This window comes from Lepisma saccharinum, chromosome 1 (genome assembly GCF_977018435.1).
Source record: "Lepisma saccharinum chromosome 1, izLepSacc3.1, whole genome shotgun sequence".
In the NCBI taxonomy this organism is placed as follows: Eukaryota; Metazoa; Arthropoda; class Insecta; order Zygentoma; family Lepismatidae; genus Lepisma; species Lepisma saccharinum.
In genome coordinates this window covers 148,481,018-148,496,771 of record NC_139229.1, presented here as the reverse complement: position 1 = coordinate 148,496,771, position 15,754 = coordinate 148,481,018, and the positions used below count along the sequence as shown (strand labels likewise).

The window sequence follows — 15,754 nt, the reverse complement described above, 5'->3', positions numbered from 1 at the left end:
GCATTTTCCACATCTTGAAATATATTTTACGTCATGTACGTCAAAATCGGTTAATTAAATTTTAAAAAGAGCAAAATTTATGAGGGTATACACTTGGTCACCAGCTCTGGATTCACATTTAAAAACAAGAAACAGACAAACAAATAGATATGAGTTCCTTGCTGAAAGAGAAATGCTACAACAGCCTGGATTATCCACAGACAGGAGCATATTATAATCCCTCAGTTTTGCTTAATTGGGAATCATTAATCAATCACAAGATTTTCGCTGAGATTTGTATATTTTTCAAATTCCCTGAGATTTCCAGGTTTTCCAGGTGTGTGGGAACCCTGTGCTAACTGCTAGTTTGAGGGTCCTGAATGTGCCTCTTAGAAATGTACAGTGTGTCTGTAAAATAATGGTGGGGTTTTAAACAGTCATAGTTTTGGAACAAAGCATGGTAGAGAGATGAACGATACGTCAAAGTAAAGAGAAACTCTCCAAGTTTCTTACCTGTTCAGTAGACTTCGATGTGTGAACCCTTAGTTGCCCTGCAGACGTCAAGACGATACTCAGTCTCTTCCCATACACGGCAGAGAACATCCGACGTGATAAGACGAAACAGCTTCAGTGATCCTTGCTTCTAAATGGTCCAGATTTCGAAATTCACAGGAAAACACTTGTGTTATGACATAACCCCACAAAAAAAATCCATGGGTGTAAGACGGTCTGGAGACCGTCGGGGCCAGGCAATCCACCCTCCTCGTCCAACCCATCGCTGAGGAAATGTTTCATTAAGAAAATCCTGCACGATTGTGGAAAAATGTGGAGGAGCACCATCTAACTGGAAAATGGAATTCTCCGGTATTTGGGACACTGCATACCCTTGTAACATATCCAGGAAGGTGGTTCCGTTATTGTTTGTTCAGCAAGAAAGAAGGGGCCAATAACTCTCGTCTCCTCCAATAGCGTGCCACACATTCACTTTTTCACTCACTACCCCTCGTGCCTGTAGGTGTCAGCACGTAAGCTTTCACATATATACACTTGGGAGAGTTTCTCATTGCTTTGATGTATTGTTCATCTCTCTACCATGCTTTGTTCCAAAAAACTGACTGTTTAAAACCCCACCATTATTTTACTTTACGGACACACTGTATATATTTTAAAGGTTTTTTTTAGATAAAAGTAAAGAGAAAATGAGCAAAACCACATATAACATTTTAAAGGCCATTTTCCACGATTTTTCACTTTGCTATGTATGTTCTGCGACAAGAAAAGCAGGCAGAATTCGAGCATGCACCTCCCATCACATGGGATGTGTATCAGTGGTATAATATCAGTGGCGAGAAATAATAGAAAATAACTTCCTGAGCACTGCAAATCCATAACGTAATTTTGATCTCCCTTTCTATTACAGAATAATTAAGGTGGTTAAAGAGTGAAAGCTTTGGGATACTAAACACAGTGGAGGGAGAGGGGGGAGGTGGCATGGGTTGGAGACTTATTGTTTACACAAGAGGATATTCTCCTCTTGGTCCACATAGCACCAGGTGACTCATTGGATAGGTATGATGTCAAGCTCTTGATTGGCATAGCTTTATGACCTACAAGAAAGCCATTTCGTGAACCTGGATTATACTGCACATTATACACAAGATAACATTTTTTGTCACTCTTCCTCATCAAAAACCAGAGTGCCCATTATACACGCGTAAATACGGTACTCCTTAAAACACGTTTCTGGACAGTGGAATACTCCACTCTCTCTCTCTCTTCACCTGACGATGCTGATTGCTGCTTCTAACAGGATGCATGTGCCTTGCAGGAAGAACGCCATGTTGCCTACGTTTATTACGTCATCAGCGTAGAGTACATAGTCTATGTTGTCTACACATAAATTGTAGACGATCGTTGTTTACGCATACACACACATTACTGCTCCTGACTAAGCAAATTACAAAATACATTTTGATGACTTACCTGTATCACATAGCCTATTTTCAACCAAAATGTCCATGGTACTGTTCAAATTCGGAGCAATCTCAGGATACTTAATGTTGGAACGTCGAAACCATGTGAAATTTCTGTCGTAAAGTCTGACATACAACTTCTTTGCTTCAGAGGGCAAGGCACAGAAAACCATCACAATCTCTGTTTCTTCCGGAGACAAGGCTGCCCAGTTATAGGAGTTTGATATCACATCCATTATCACAGTCATGAATATTTTCAGGTAATATGGAAAACCATTATCTACATTATCTTGGTTTTCAGTTGGCTGTAAATTTTCCTTTCCTTTTGTTCCGTTAGTGGAACTTGTACTCGCTGCAATTTCAGGTTCAGTGTTTGGAGGAATAGCATTATTCGGAAGTAAATTTGGGGATTCAATGCTGGATTTTCTTAAGGTTTCCTTCTGTGGGCATTTGGGTTCAGTGTAGTATGATGGCAGGGCATTACCCAGAGGTAAATTTTGGGACTCAATACTGCTTTTTCTTAGGGTTTCTCCTTGTGGGTGTTGGGGTTCTATGTTTAGTCCTAGGGCATTGCTTGAAGGCAAATTTTGGGATTCAATACTGCTTTTTCTTAAGGTTCCTCCTTGTGGGCGTTGGACTTTCGCACTGTCCTCTTCATTTCGCTGCAACTGCAGGGATGGTGGACTTTCGCATCTTGAGACTGGAGACTTTACATTCTTAATTTTTTCTGAATTTACAATGCTTTCTTGCAATCGGAGATAAGTATCACATGTTAATAGTCTCACACTTGATTGATTAGAATTAGGAGTATGAGGCTTTTTGACTTGCCTTTTAGCTTTCGGTGACCAATTTAAGCACCGGCTTGGAGACATTTGCTGTACTTTCCTGGGAGATTTTGCCTTCTTTGGGGATTTCATCAACTGAGCTATTCTGTTTGGCGAAGCACTGTTAAGAAACGATGATGATCCAGAACCAAAGAATTTACCTGGGCTTCTGCTTATGCCTTGTGACAGAATAATTTCCTTGTCTAAGCTTCCACTGTTTTGTATCACCATATCAGAACCTTTCGTCTTCTTCTTGGGAGCGGCCTTACGCTGGCCACCTCGTGAGTCGTCACGTTTCTGCCTTTTCTTTGCAACACTTTTACTTGCAGGTCCTTGATTTGTTAAATACAACTCATTTTGGCCATTACATCCACTTGTGCTTGCTTGGGGAAGAGGCACGCGTGCCCCACGCACTGAACTGGCAATCTGCACCAATATATTTTGCCTCCTGGAGTCTGCCGTCGACTGTAAATCCTGATATGTTTCAGCAGGCTTCTTTCTTTTCTTTAACACACTTTTATTTACATTTTCAGGAATCCTTGGGTATGGATCTCTCTGATTAGTGCACACACTTGGATTTGATTGTGGAGAATCTATTCTGGGGCTGGAAACTTCTGTATCTTGCATTAACGGCTTTGCAGCTATGATTGCAATGATATTTCTTTTAAACTTTTCATTTCTCTTCATATTCCTTGCACCTTCTTTGCCATGCTTCTCTCTTGTCCCGAAGACACTTTTATTTGAACTTTCTTGATTTCTTAAATGTGACTGAATGTGTGCACTGTATGCATTTGTACTTGCCTGCAGAAGAGGTGTGGATGTAGTGGGAACTGAAGGACTTGCATTCTGTGTTGGTGTCTTTGCAGTCATGGAAGCCGAAAATCTCCTTTTGAGCTTTTCATTAATACTTCTTTTTATCTCCCTTGCACGTTCTGGTGTTATATTTACCAGTTTTTTACACTGACTTTTTTCTGGAGTGCAAGGCTGTGCTGTATCAACTACACTGAAGCTAGATCTTACTTGATTTACCTGTGCACTGGATTTTGTTTTATCTACTGCTTTCTTTTTTGGCTCCTTTTTCTGGTTCAAGCTTCGTTGTGGAATAAGTACTGGGTTGCATTTCAGTAATTCTGGCGGTATCGATAATGAAGGTGTACCATTTTGTTTCGATTTGATTCTTGAATTGTTCTTAATATCCTTCTTGGGTTTCTTTTTAATAATGCCCCCTATATTTGATGAAACTCCACTTTTGGAACTTTTCTGTTTAGGTTTATTCTCAACAACTCGCTTGCTAGCAACTGCTTCCACTTGGTCAGTTCTATTGGCTTCTTTCACACCTTGTGGAGGAATTTGTGTATTTTGTATTGTTTCTGCTGGAGGAACAGCAAAAATTTCTACCGAGCTGCTTTCTGTAGTTTGACGTACAGTGGCACCACTGATATTTTGCACTGTTTTCTGTGCAGATACAGGAAAAATTTGTAATGCTGTATGCTGCAATGCTGCATTACATATATTATCAGTTGGTTTGATATATCCATTGTAATGCAATGCTGAATTTGAAGACACTGCACTTGCAGTCTTGATTTCAGATTCACCATAATTATTTTTTGGATTTTCTGAACTCCTAGGAATTGGTATATGAGCTTGAAGTAAATTCCTTGATTCACTGCACAACATGCTTTCTGCAGGCAACTTCACTGCCAATGTACTTGAGCCTCTTGCAGGATGTACGTAACTCAATTTGGGCTTCTTGCATGTAAATGAGGTAGCCTGCTTATTTTTAAGGATACTGACTCCGTTGACCACTTTTGGAAGACTATTGAACTGTACTGAGGGCAAGGCATCTGGCTCTTTAACAGGTAATAGTGGCACTTTTCCCATACACTTTGGTTCCTCTAACATGTCACATATATTTTTCACAGAGATTTTTGGTGGCTTATCCACTGACTTCTTAGATGTATCAAATACACATTGTTCATTGTTTAGCATTAAATCTACCACCACAATACGATTTAGGACATCACTTTTGTCATTCTGTACTTTGTCTAACACATTGTTTACAACGTTCACTCTCTTGCCCTGTAATGCAGATGCACTTAGACATCCTCCTGCTTCTTTTACACCACATGAACTTCCATTGGATTTCGCACTTACTGTGGTGTCATCTTCGGCAGTACTTAAACCCTTCTCCTCCTTGCCTTTGTCAACACATGCTGAAGAAGGCACTAAGGGAGATGACTCAGGGTCCTGATTGTAGGTACCACAATATATCACCTCAGTATCACCATTACTTGATTTCCTGTTTTTCAGTGGAGAATCAGCGAGAGTTACTACCTCATTAGAAGTGTCTGGCAATTGAGGTTGAGTTTGTCTCCCTAGGCTTGCCAATGAAAGTGACTTTCTTTTAGGTGAACACTTCTTAGCCATTTGTGGCAATGTTAAGTCAATGGTAAAGTTTGCATTATAATTGACATTCCTGGAATCTATTATTACTGAAGTTGTAGGTACAGGATACCCATGTGCCTTCCCAAAATCAAAGTTACCAGTCTGCTTACTGTTTACACCACCATTACTTGACATTTCTACACCCACATATTTATCCTTACAAAACAGTTTTGTAGCACCATCACTCATCAGAGTTTCACTTATATTACCACCTTGGGAAGGCTTGTTATTCAAAGGGTTCTTTGCACTTTTTAGGAACTTTGACGCATTCTGACAATGCATCACATCTGTTGAATCGTTGCTGCTATCATACAAATCGACTTCCAGATTATTACAATGCACGTTGATTTTACTTGGGGATTGATCTGGAGATTTTTCTGGTAATGGCGCAGTTCTGTTTGGGTATACTGTATTACTACCATCATCCTTTTTTACATCTTCTGTATTATTGTCATCGTCATCAGTTATATCAATTAACACCACAGCTTCCTTGGAATTCTGCATGCTTCTATTATCTGATGCTTTATTATGTCTTGGTGTTCTGCTCTTGATTTTGAAGTAGTTCAGTAAATTGTACCTCTGAGAATTCCTACAAATAAAGAGAAAAAGCATAAGAAATGACATATAATGTCAAGCAATTCATAATTTCAGTAAAAATAATGCATGTTAGCAACATTTCACTACCTTTGAACAGAATGATTGCATAGCAGTTATTACCAATAATCTATGAAACATGAAAAATGTATTTTAGTGAAAGTAATGATTATAGTTTGTTCGAGAAAAATCACAATTGGAAGTATGCATGGAGAAGGCAGATTCTGAAAGCAGCAAAATATAGTGGGCATAGTCCATATCAATTCAAACAGGCAAAGAAAAATCTTACCTTCATAATCTCAGATGTTATTGAATTAAACATATGTTAAAATTCAGGACAAAGTAAGAAACCCATATTTTTTCTTGTCCAAAGAAATTCCTGGCCCAAGATACAGGCTGCCAAAGATGGTACCTCGGGCGTCATTTCTCACATGCGATTTTCGGCAAAATATTAAAATGCTCTGTAACGGTTCAAGATATTTTGTTGCAGTTTTTTTTATTTGAAAGAATAATTTTCTGATTAAAATGATAACCTCCATTTGAAAATTTGTGTCCAAGATCTCTTGCTGTAGCCTTCTGAAGTTTTTTTTTAAAAATCAATATTTCTTTCTTTCAAAAATGCCAATCCCAAATTTTTATATTTTTTTACTGTTGATCAGTACCATACAGTACTACACTACCACTTTTGAGTTTAACAGGTTTTATAAACAATTGAAAATGTTGCCATACATTAAACCAGTTTCCATTGGCACACTCTCACATATTGGTCGCATTAAATCAAAATCTAGTCTTACTTGACATGGCATTTTAATTCTTCATAAAGATAAGTAACAGACACAGCTTTCAAAACATATTACAGGTTTGAAAGCATACCACTTCTGTGCACTCTGCTTAGAACTGAAATTAGCAATTCAATGAACTAAAAATTTGCTCAACTGCATCAGTATCTTCCTTTGATATTGAGCGATGCTTCCTGTTGAACCAATAGGAACTGGGGCACCCAAAATCTTGAAAACATCGCGAATTGGAAGTGAACACTGGTGGTGGTGTTGCTGTCTTGCAGCTGGAAATCTATATCCCGCAGCCGGTCCATGTGGTAGCATAAAGTTCACGACGATTTCATTTAACTCACAACTGATATCTATAACCTCTGCAATCCACCAGTCACAGTCATACACACAGGCCACAAACATCCTACTTTGTAGGTTGTGAATCTGACTATTCTCCTGCCGTTTCTGAGATCTTGGTTGGCCAAATGAAATTTCTTCTTTCTTGCTCTTTAAAGTTCGTGCAATATAGGTTTGCCCATCACTGTGAGTCCAGACATGTCTCTTCTGAATTCCTTTCACAGGGGTAGTTTGGTTGGACCATTCTTCTATTTTTCGCTGGCGGAATTCTTCAACTTCCTCTTTCGGCAACAGGATGAAGGCTGTTGATGTGTGACTTCACCACTCATGTAATATCCTCGGCATTCTGAATTGCAGCTGTACTTGGGCTGGAAAGATTATGTTTTGTAGCGTGGTGCTTCAGCAGGCCTCCTACACCATCGCAAGGCCCCTTCCCATGACAAGTAGCACTGTATACCCACTCCGTTGGCACAAGCGACTTAGTCAATTCAAACAGTTGGTAACGATTTTTGAAGTGACTAGGGGCACCATCAGAAATAATGATGATCTTTTCTGCCTGTGGTTGCAGCTGTTGTTGAATTTTGCGTATTGCCAAAAATGCATGTGCTGAGTCATGTCCTCTGTCATCAGTTATAACTGCAACACTTGTGGTCTTGTTTTGAAAATATGCGACTCCTGTAAAAACTGAAACTTGGTCATTACTCCAGTGATACCCTTGTACTTCTTGTGGCAGAATCACAGACCAGTTCTCAGCAAAATTACAGTGAAGCACTAAACATAAGTTGTTCAGCCTCTACACGTCCCTTCCCTTCTGCAATGTGTTGTTGTTACAATTTCTTCAGATCTTGGTGTGTTACTGCTTTCGCTGTCCATTTCCCAAGTTTGTCAATGAAGGTATCAATGAGAACAGTTTTCTTTATGAGTTTATTTTCCTCCTATGTTGCATATGTAACTGCCGAAGAGTCATCTGCTATGTTTTCCAGACAAAGTGTCTGTAAGGCAAGTCCTCCCTTTCCAGGGCAGTCACCACATTCCTGAAACAAACAGGTCTCTCGATCTACATCACAGACTACTAACAACTTCACACGTCCAACTAAGGTGTCATATGCCTTCAAGTAAGTTCTTCAAAGTTACCACGCAAAGTTCAAAATTGGCACAATACACACAGACAGACATCTCTAGGTGGGTGTGGAACCACCCACTTAGGTCGTAGTGCATAAAATTTTGATCTTCCAATGTGGAATACTGAATGTTCCTTCTTATATATGGCGAAAGTTTCTTTAATACTGCGGGTCATGTATCTTTTCACTTTCACCACTTTTTTTTCCTGCAACTGTTATAGTGATAGTGTCGTTTTTGTTGGCGCTCTGGCGAGAACAGTCCCATTTATCTTCCAGATGAAATGACTGTGCAATTTGAACATGTGCTTCATTCACAGGATGACCATAATAGGGATCCGGTTTCCCAAACACTCCTTTTGCAGACCTCACATTTCTTGTTTTGTCCACCATGTATTTTGTTGCAGATGGAATGTGGTGCAAAATTTGTACCTTAGAAAGGGACACTGGGATAATTGTTAGAACTTGCACCTTTTTATTGTAGGATTCACACGATTCAACAGCTGAACTGATGTTTGATATAAATTCTCAGCAAGTTGCACAAGTTTTCTTTTGGTTCATTTTCTTCTGCAGATGGAATTTATACTTTGAATAGTTTAGTCATTTTTGTTTTGGTGTACTCACCCACAGCTTCAGTAATTTCTCTGCGCTTTCTTGATGCATACAGCTTATGACTTGACTTCACTGATCATGGTTTCTTAACAGGACAAACACCAACCTGGAATCTAATTCTTCTTCTGCAGTTACAAATTCTTCATCATCCACACCATGGGAGTCTTCTTCTTGTTCAGTTACTGTCATTGTTGATATTCTGTCCAAGCATATAGAACACAGAAAGTCATCACTGGAAACATATTGACTTCGAAACAGAGTCTTGAAATGAGTACTCTTACTCCCAACCTGAAGAAAGTCTGTTTCTTTGCTAGTCTTATATATCACTCTATTATGGATATGCAAAGAGTCAGCACACTTCACTCTCCTGTGGCCCCAGTCAGAAGACATTTCAAACTCAGTCCTTTCCACAAAACACCCTACACCTCAATCAATCAGCAGAATCTTCACAAAAGCTTAAAGGTACTGCTGGACCACACATTTGGTGAACTGCTCTCTTTGTTTGCCTGTTGACAACTGAACTGTGAATTCATGTGTCCTCCCTTTTATGTGCTAGGCCAAACATGGTTCCAGAATGTTCTAGAAGGTTGTTATATTCTGGAATAATCTGGATGCTTCCAGATTGTTCTAGAAGGTTCTGTTACATTCTGGAATTATCTGGTAGCTTCCACATTGTTCAAGAAGAATTTTTAATGATTTGGAAGGATCTATGTAAAGAAAATCCAGAAGAATAAAAACATTTAACCAGTTCAAACTTTGTTTAATTTATCATTTTTATTCCATCACATTGAGCACATTGGTCCGAGAGTGGATCTTTTATAAAACATCATATAAAATTCCAAAACGAAAGTGGTGTGTTCTCCTTTTCAGGATATGTCATACCCTTAGATATACAACTCCTGTAAAATTCTCAGAATTTTTAAGATTGGTGTTTTTGACACAAAAAATTTAAAAAAACTGCAATAAATAAATTAGCCACAGAAGTTAAAATATGAACATTGTTTATAAAACCTGTTAAAACTCAAAAGTGGAAGTTCTCCTTTTCAGGGAATGTAATACTGTATGCTACTGATCAACAGTAAAAAAATCAAAATTTCTGGGATTGGCATTTTTTAAAAAGATTTTTTTTTTATTTTTCAAAAAAAATTCAGAAGGCTACAGCAAGAGAACTTGGACACATATTTCCAAAAGGAGGTTATCATTTTAATCAGAAATTTATTCTCTTTCAAATAACAAAAACAGCAACAAAATATCTCGAACAGTTACAGAGATAGAGCATTTTAATATTTTGCCGAAAATCGCATGTGAGAAATGACGCCCAAGGCACCATCTTTGGCAGCCTGTATCTCGAGCCAGGAATCTTTTTGGACAAAACAAAAAAATACGGGTTTCTTACTTTGTCCTGAATTTTAACATATGTTTAATTCAATAACATCTGAGACTATGAAGGTAAACCCCCTGCCTGAATTGATATGGACTATGCCAGTGAAATGTTGGTTGGAGAAACAAGTTAAGGCACACAAGATATATAAATATAAAACTGCCTCCCCTCTCCTCTTTTAATCACATACATAACTTCAACTGAGCTATCATGTCCATATTATTATCATGCATTGCAGTTTCCTGCCTCTGGCTGGATCGGCAAAGATGCTTTTCTACACCCTTTTCTCTTTATCTTTTATTTATTCTCCCCAGTTTACCTTGCGAGCAATAGCGCACCCACGTTTTTCGAAATAGGGGAGGGGAGGTATGTATACTTCTTTAGTAGTCAGCCCTCATTTGGGCTTCTTTTCCTCACTTTGGCGATCTTTTTTTGGAAATACTGAGTCCAAGTGGGGGTTATGACCCCACTGACCATCCCTTGAGCACGCCACTGCTCGCAAGGAACATTTAGTGGCAAGAAATCGTCAGAAAGTTGTGGGGCACAAATAAAACAGATGTTCGGCTTTGTAGTCGACGAATCATCTCAAAACTTTATCTAGCTCAATGTTAAACTCATCTCAGAAAGTGGATGCAGGTTCCAAGAATTTTTCATATCGGAAGGTTGGCAATGCTGTACGGAGTCCTGAAAATTGACAATGCTGTTAGGCTGGCTGACAAGTCCATATCTGGGTCTATAGTACATAAGTTCATTCTTGTTTCAATACGTTTTATGTTAGATTGAGATTTCAGAAATTTTTAGGGTGCAGACACTTTTAGTTAGTCAAATTTTTATTGTGTAATTGATGTGTTACATTCTTTTTGGAGGAAAATTGAAGTTAACTATTTAACCTAAAGCCAATTATATTAATGTTTAATCTAACAAAACTGTGATTGATGACAAGTTCACCTTGCAGCAACATTTCACATGTTGAAACCCAAACGTGCTTGCAGAGTATCTCATGCTGAGACAAATTATATTCCGGCATTATACTTGCAACAAAAAAGTTATTTAATTTGAAATATATAGACAAAATAATACATACAGTAACAGGCAATCACCTGAGCGGTTGGTCACAGAGCAAACTTGGAACCTTAGGTTTGCCTACTGGACAGTCAGATGCGGAGAAAGAGTAGTGAAACCGAAGAGAAAAATGTGCTTAATAAATGTGATAATTGAACGAGACAGAAATGAACTAATCAAACAACTCTGTTGCCAACCACATGTGAATACTAATGTTAGAAGGATTTATTACCTGTTCGATCTCGGATGAACACTTCGCACTCGTTTATTTCGTCATTTTTAACATTCGTACTTACCTATTCTGCATTGCGAAAGATTCTTTAAGGTGGGATTTTACTTTTCTCACGAAAATAATTTCAATTTTTCACATTAAGAGTAATTATTGCTCTTCCTTTTTTTGCTTGCGTAACACACAGCTTGAGTAGCGTTGTGGATCATGAGTGGGTATGCAGTGTTTCCAACCTTCTTAACCAAAAAATACCTACTTTCGTGTTACTGTTTTTTGTATTTTTTCCCAGGTTAGGTTACGTTAGGTTAGTTACGTTACGTTAACATAGTTAAAAAAAGGGTTCGTACTGAAATTCAACATCACAAATCATGCACATTTGTCATCTTCTTGCAAAACAATGGCATGGTTGGAAACACTGACAGGGGGTTACATCATCAAACGTACGCAACATCCGGTTCACGTAGAGGAAGCAAATAAAAGCAACGGCAATTGTGCATTGGAGAGATTTTTCTTGAAAAATATATAAATTCCAGGTCAAATAGATTCCACGATGAAAGAAAATACCTCCACAAACTTTCAAAATGCTACAGAAAGTCATTTCTGTAAGCAGTTCTTCTGTAAAAACGAGGAAATGCATTCGGCCGAGATCGAACTGTTACCAAGGACTTTTCCTGATCAGTAAGTATTATCAAGTAATATTAATGTTACTATTGAAACTATCACAAAAAAAATCAAATTTATGCACGGAAATTAATAAAACTAACATCGCAAGCTTTTGATGACAGAACACACACTTTCAGGACAAGGAAAAATATGTAAAAATCCAAGCTGCATTGCTGGATATTTTTTACTTCTTACAAACCATTATTTCCTTGGGTAACAGTTCCGAATGTTTAATCATTTTTATAGGAATACTAGAAAATGCTTTAAAATAATGGAAACGATTGTGGAAGTAAGTTCGAAGCTTGGAAAAACTGATTAGCACAGTTAAAAGTTCACTAAATATTAGTTGCCGCAGAAATTCTGATTTGATATTTGTAGCTTGTACGAGCAGGCATTCTTGGTTTCCGATCGACTCAGACACAAGTTTTTGCAGATTTTCTTGCGAGGCTTGAAGGCATTTAGGAATGCTTTTTTAATGGTAAGAGTCCTAAACATGACTCACAACGAAAGGATTTAGATATATTTTAATAATGTTGAGCCTTAAACATGACCCACCTAACCAAGCAATGAAAGGATTTGGGTATATTTTATTAATGCTAAGAGCCCTAAACTTGGCCCTCCTAACCTAACTACGGAAGCATTTAACGACGAAATACCTCTTTGAACCAAATGCACGTTAAGTATATGGCAGCAGAAGTCCATTTCCAAGACAATAATACACAAACAGCTATTCGAAAACAAAGATCATATAGGGGCAGGCCTGAACTTCAAACGGCTGTACAGTCGTAAATACTTATTTCCGCGCTCCAGAATCTTATTATTCACAATTAGCAGCACTTAATCTTCATAAGAAAAAAAATGGTACTACTTTACTATACCGGAGACACCTATCAATGATTTATTTTGCAATATTTTACATTGCTAACGTACTATTCTGTATTGCGGAACATTTCTTTAGGTGAAATAATGAATTTCTAACGAAAATAATGTATATTTCTTACATTAACGAGTACTTACTGTTGTTCCTTATTTCCAACAAACCATCCACGGGTAGCCTCAAAAACCATTGACGTTAGCCCAAAAATTCACGATAGCCCCACGAACCATGACGGGGACGAGGTATGCCTTCTAGGTTAGGTTAGGCCTGTTAGGTTAGGTTCCATTAGCACTCCTTTCGTTCAATTTAGCATATACGAACAATACGAGAGCGTATTGTGCTCTCGTGCAGAAAGCAAATGGCGGCAGCAGCAATAGCACGTCGGAAATAGATTTTCGTAGAAAACCACATGCATTCACATTAAAATGGATCAAAACTACATTCCCGAACATCAACAACGCTACAGAAAATGATTTGCGTAAGTACTTTCTCCTGTAAATTTGAAGAAATCCGTCTCCGGTATAGTAAAGTGTTACCAAAAAATTCACCTGCGAAATAGAGGGTGTAAGATTTCGACAGGGACCCACAGATGTAATTAGAAATCGAACCATGTAGAAAATGCCTGTGCAACATGATAAATTCGGAATTAAATAATCGGAATTTGAGCCTCAGAGTGTCCGGTACTATTATTGTATGAGGGAAACACATACGAATCATATATTTCGGACTTCTTTACATTGCTAACGTGTTACGTTCGAATGTGGAACATTTCCTAAAGTGAAATAATGCATATCAATGTCTATTTCTTAGATTTACGAGTACTTACTTTTACTTGTTCTTTCGAATCTGTAACACATTATGGCCGTGATAGCGTACTGGTTTAGGGGGCGTTCTGAGTGTGTTTTGTCGATTTATGCAGTGTTGTAACCTCGTTCACCGGAAAATATCTACTTTCGTGCCCGGATTTGAAATTATGCTAATACGTCGCAAACCATTGACGTTAGCCTCACAAACCATAGACGTTAGACCCAAAAACCATTCACGTTAGCCCCAAAAACCATTTACGTTAGCCCCAAAAACCATTTTCCGTAAGGTTAGGTTAGGCAAGAATAGTTAAAAAAAAAAAGAAATTGAAAATACTCGACACGTCATGTTCTAGTAAAAACACGGCAAGGCTGAAACACTGGCTACAGGGTTGCATCATCTTAACACACGGAACATTGCACTCTCGTGCAGAAACAGCGTGTCGGACAGAGATTTTCGCACAAAACAACATGCATTCACATTAAAATGGAAAAACTAAATATGCTGACCAAGGCAGTAATTTATTTTATTAAAAAACATAAACTAACGTAACGTTTCAACCTTCTAGCAAGGTCTTCTTCAGACTCTGTATCAAGTACAAAAGACTTTTGTACTTGATACAGAGTCTGAAGAAGACCTTGCTAGAAGGTTGAAACGTTACGTTAGTTTATGTTTTTTAATAAAATAAATTACTGCCTTGGTCAGCATATTTAGTTTTTCATAATCATGGAAACAAGGCTTAATGGAGTTATAATTAAAATGGATCAAATCTACATTCAGGAACTTCCACAATGCTAAAGAAAATGGTTTCCGTAAGTACTTTCTCCTGTAAATTTGAAGGAATCAGTTTCCCTCATACGATAATGTTACCGAGTGTCCTACAGTGGGGCTATGCGTGAATGGTTTTTGGGGCTATGCGGGAATTGTTCTGCTAAGAAGGTTGAAACACTGCTTTGCCGTTTGAAACACAACGCTAGTCAAGATTTTCCCGCAATTTTGAGTGTTCAGGAAGCGAGAAAAGAACGAACAATAATTACTCGATATGTCGACAATAGATACTAATTTTGTTAAAAATAAAAAAAATTAAAAAAGCGAAATCCCTTGTTAAACAATCTGTCGCAATGCAGAATAAATAAGTACGAATGTCAACAATTGCAGAATAAACGAGTTACAGACGATTCCCGGCTTTGACAGTTTAACCTTTTTTTAACTAATACTCAACTACCTCTTGAACATGACAGAACTTCATTTGGATCTGCTTAGATATTACTCCAATTAACCTCTTGGAGAACAGGTTCCGTCAAACTTTTGCAGAAAATCCTTTCGCCGATACCGACTTACATACATTTGCAATTCAAATAATACTGTTCATCTTCATTTTTAACAACAAACAGTTAGTTAACCTTCGAACTGAATATTCAAACATTACTCACACCTGTTTGTGTAGTTTGTGTTGTTACACCACAGAAAAATTAAACACAGAAAGGTATCATTTTTTAGTCAGGATGTAAATGAGGGATTTTTTTAAGTCCTGATGCTCGTGACAGAAAATGTTCTGAATTTCCTGACAAAGTAGGCTGATTTTGTTTATTTCACTGGTACGCAGAGGGGGCTGATGGGGCTACAGTTCCCTTCAAAATTTGAGAAAATCATCATTTTCGAATAAAAGCCGTGAATAACTCGGAGTGGTAATTTTTGTGAGGGAATAATTCTAAAAATTCGAATTATCATTTTGTGTATACTGTCCCTAGCTGATAATTAAGCCCCTTTCCTTCCTCCATGATTCCAGCCCCGCCAGGAAAAAAAATTACTGCGTACGCCAGTGGTTTAATTTACTTTAAATTTTGTGATTAGTGTAATAAAAAAGACATGAGAAAGTAGGGTAAGTTCGATACTTTCCTTCCGCCGACATAAAAAAAAATAGTCTGTGTAAAAAAAATGTTGTTTTCGCACTGGAAAGAAAACTCTCATTCCAAAGAAAAGGGTTCGGGAATTCGATCGTTATAAATCTTACGACGGTTTGGCACAGTGACAAATCAAGAAGAATTGTCATATATTTCCTGTTG

At 37.9% G+C, this 15,754-nt stretch overlaps 1 protein-coding gene across 3 annotated transcripts in view; it reads right to left on the bottom strand.

Annotated features, from left to right (window-relative positions):
- LOC146002458 (uncharacterized) overlaps positions 1-15,245 on the bottom strand; it is a 68,452-nt gene extending 53,207 nt beyond the window's left edge. For 2 of the 3 annotated variants that reach the window (XM_083140322.1, XM_083140312.1), the window contains exons 1-2: positions 14,914-15,113; positions 1,963-5,810 (exon numbers count right to left, since the gene is read on the bottom strand). In XM_083140322.1, the coding sequence (XP_082996448.1) occupies positions 1,963-5,810; positions 14,914-14,924 (3,859 nt within the window). In that variant the 5' untranslated portion in view covers positions 14,925-15,113. The other variant, XM_083140331.1, reaches the window with a different exon arrangement.
- Positions 15,246-15,754: the final 509 nt, after the last annotated feature.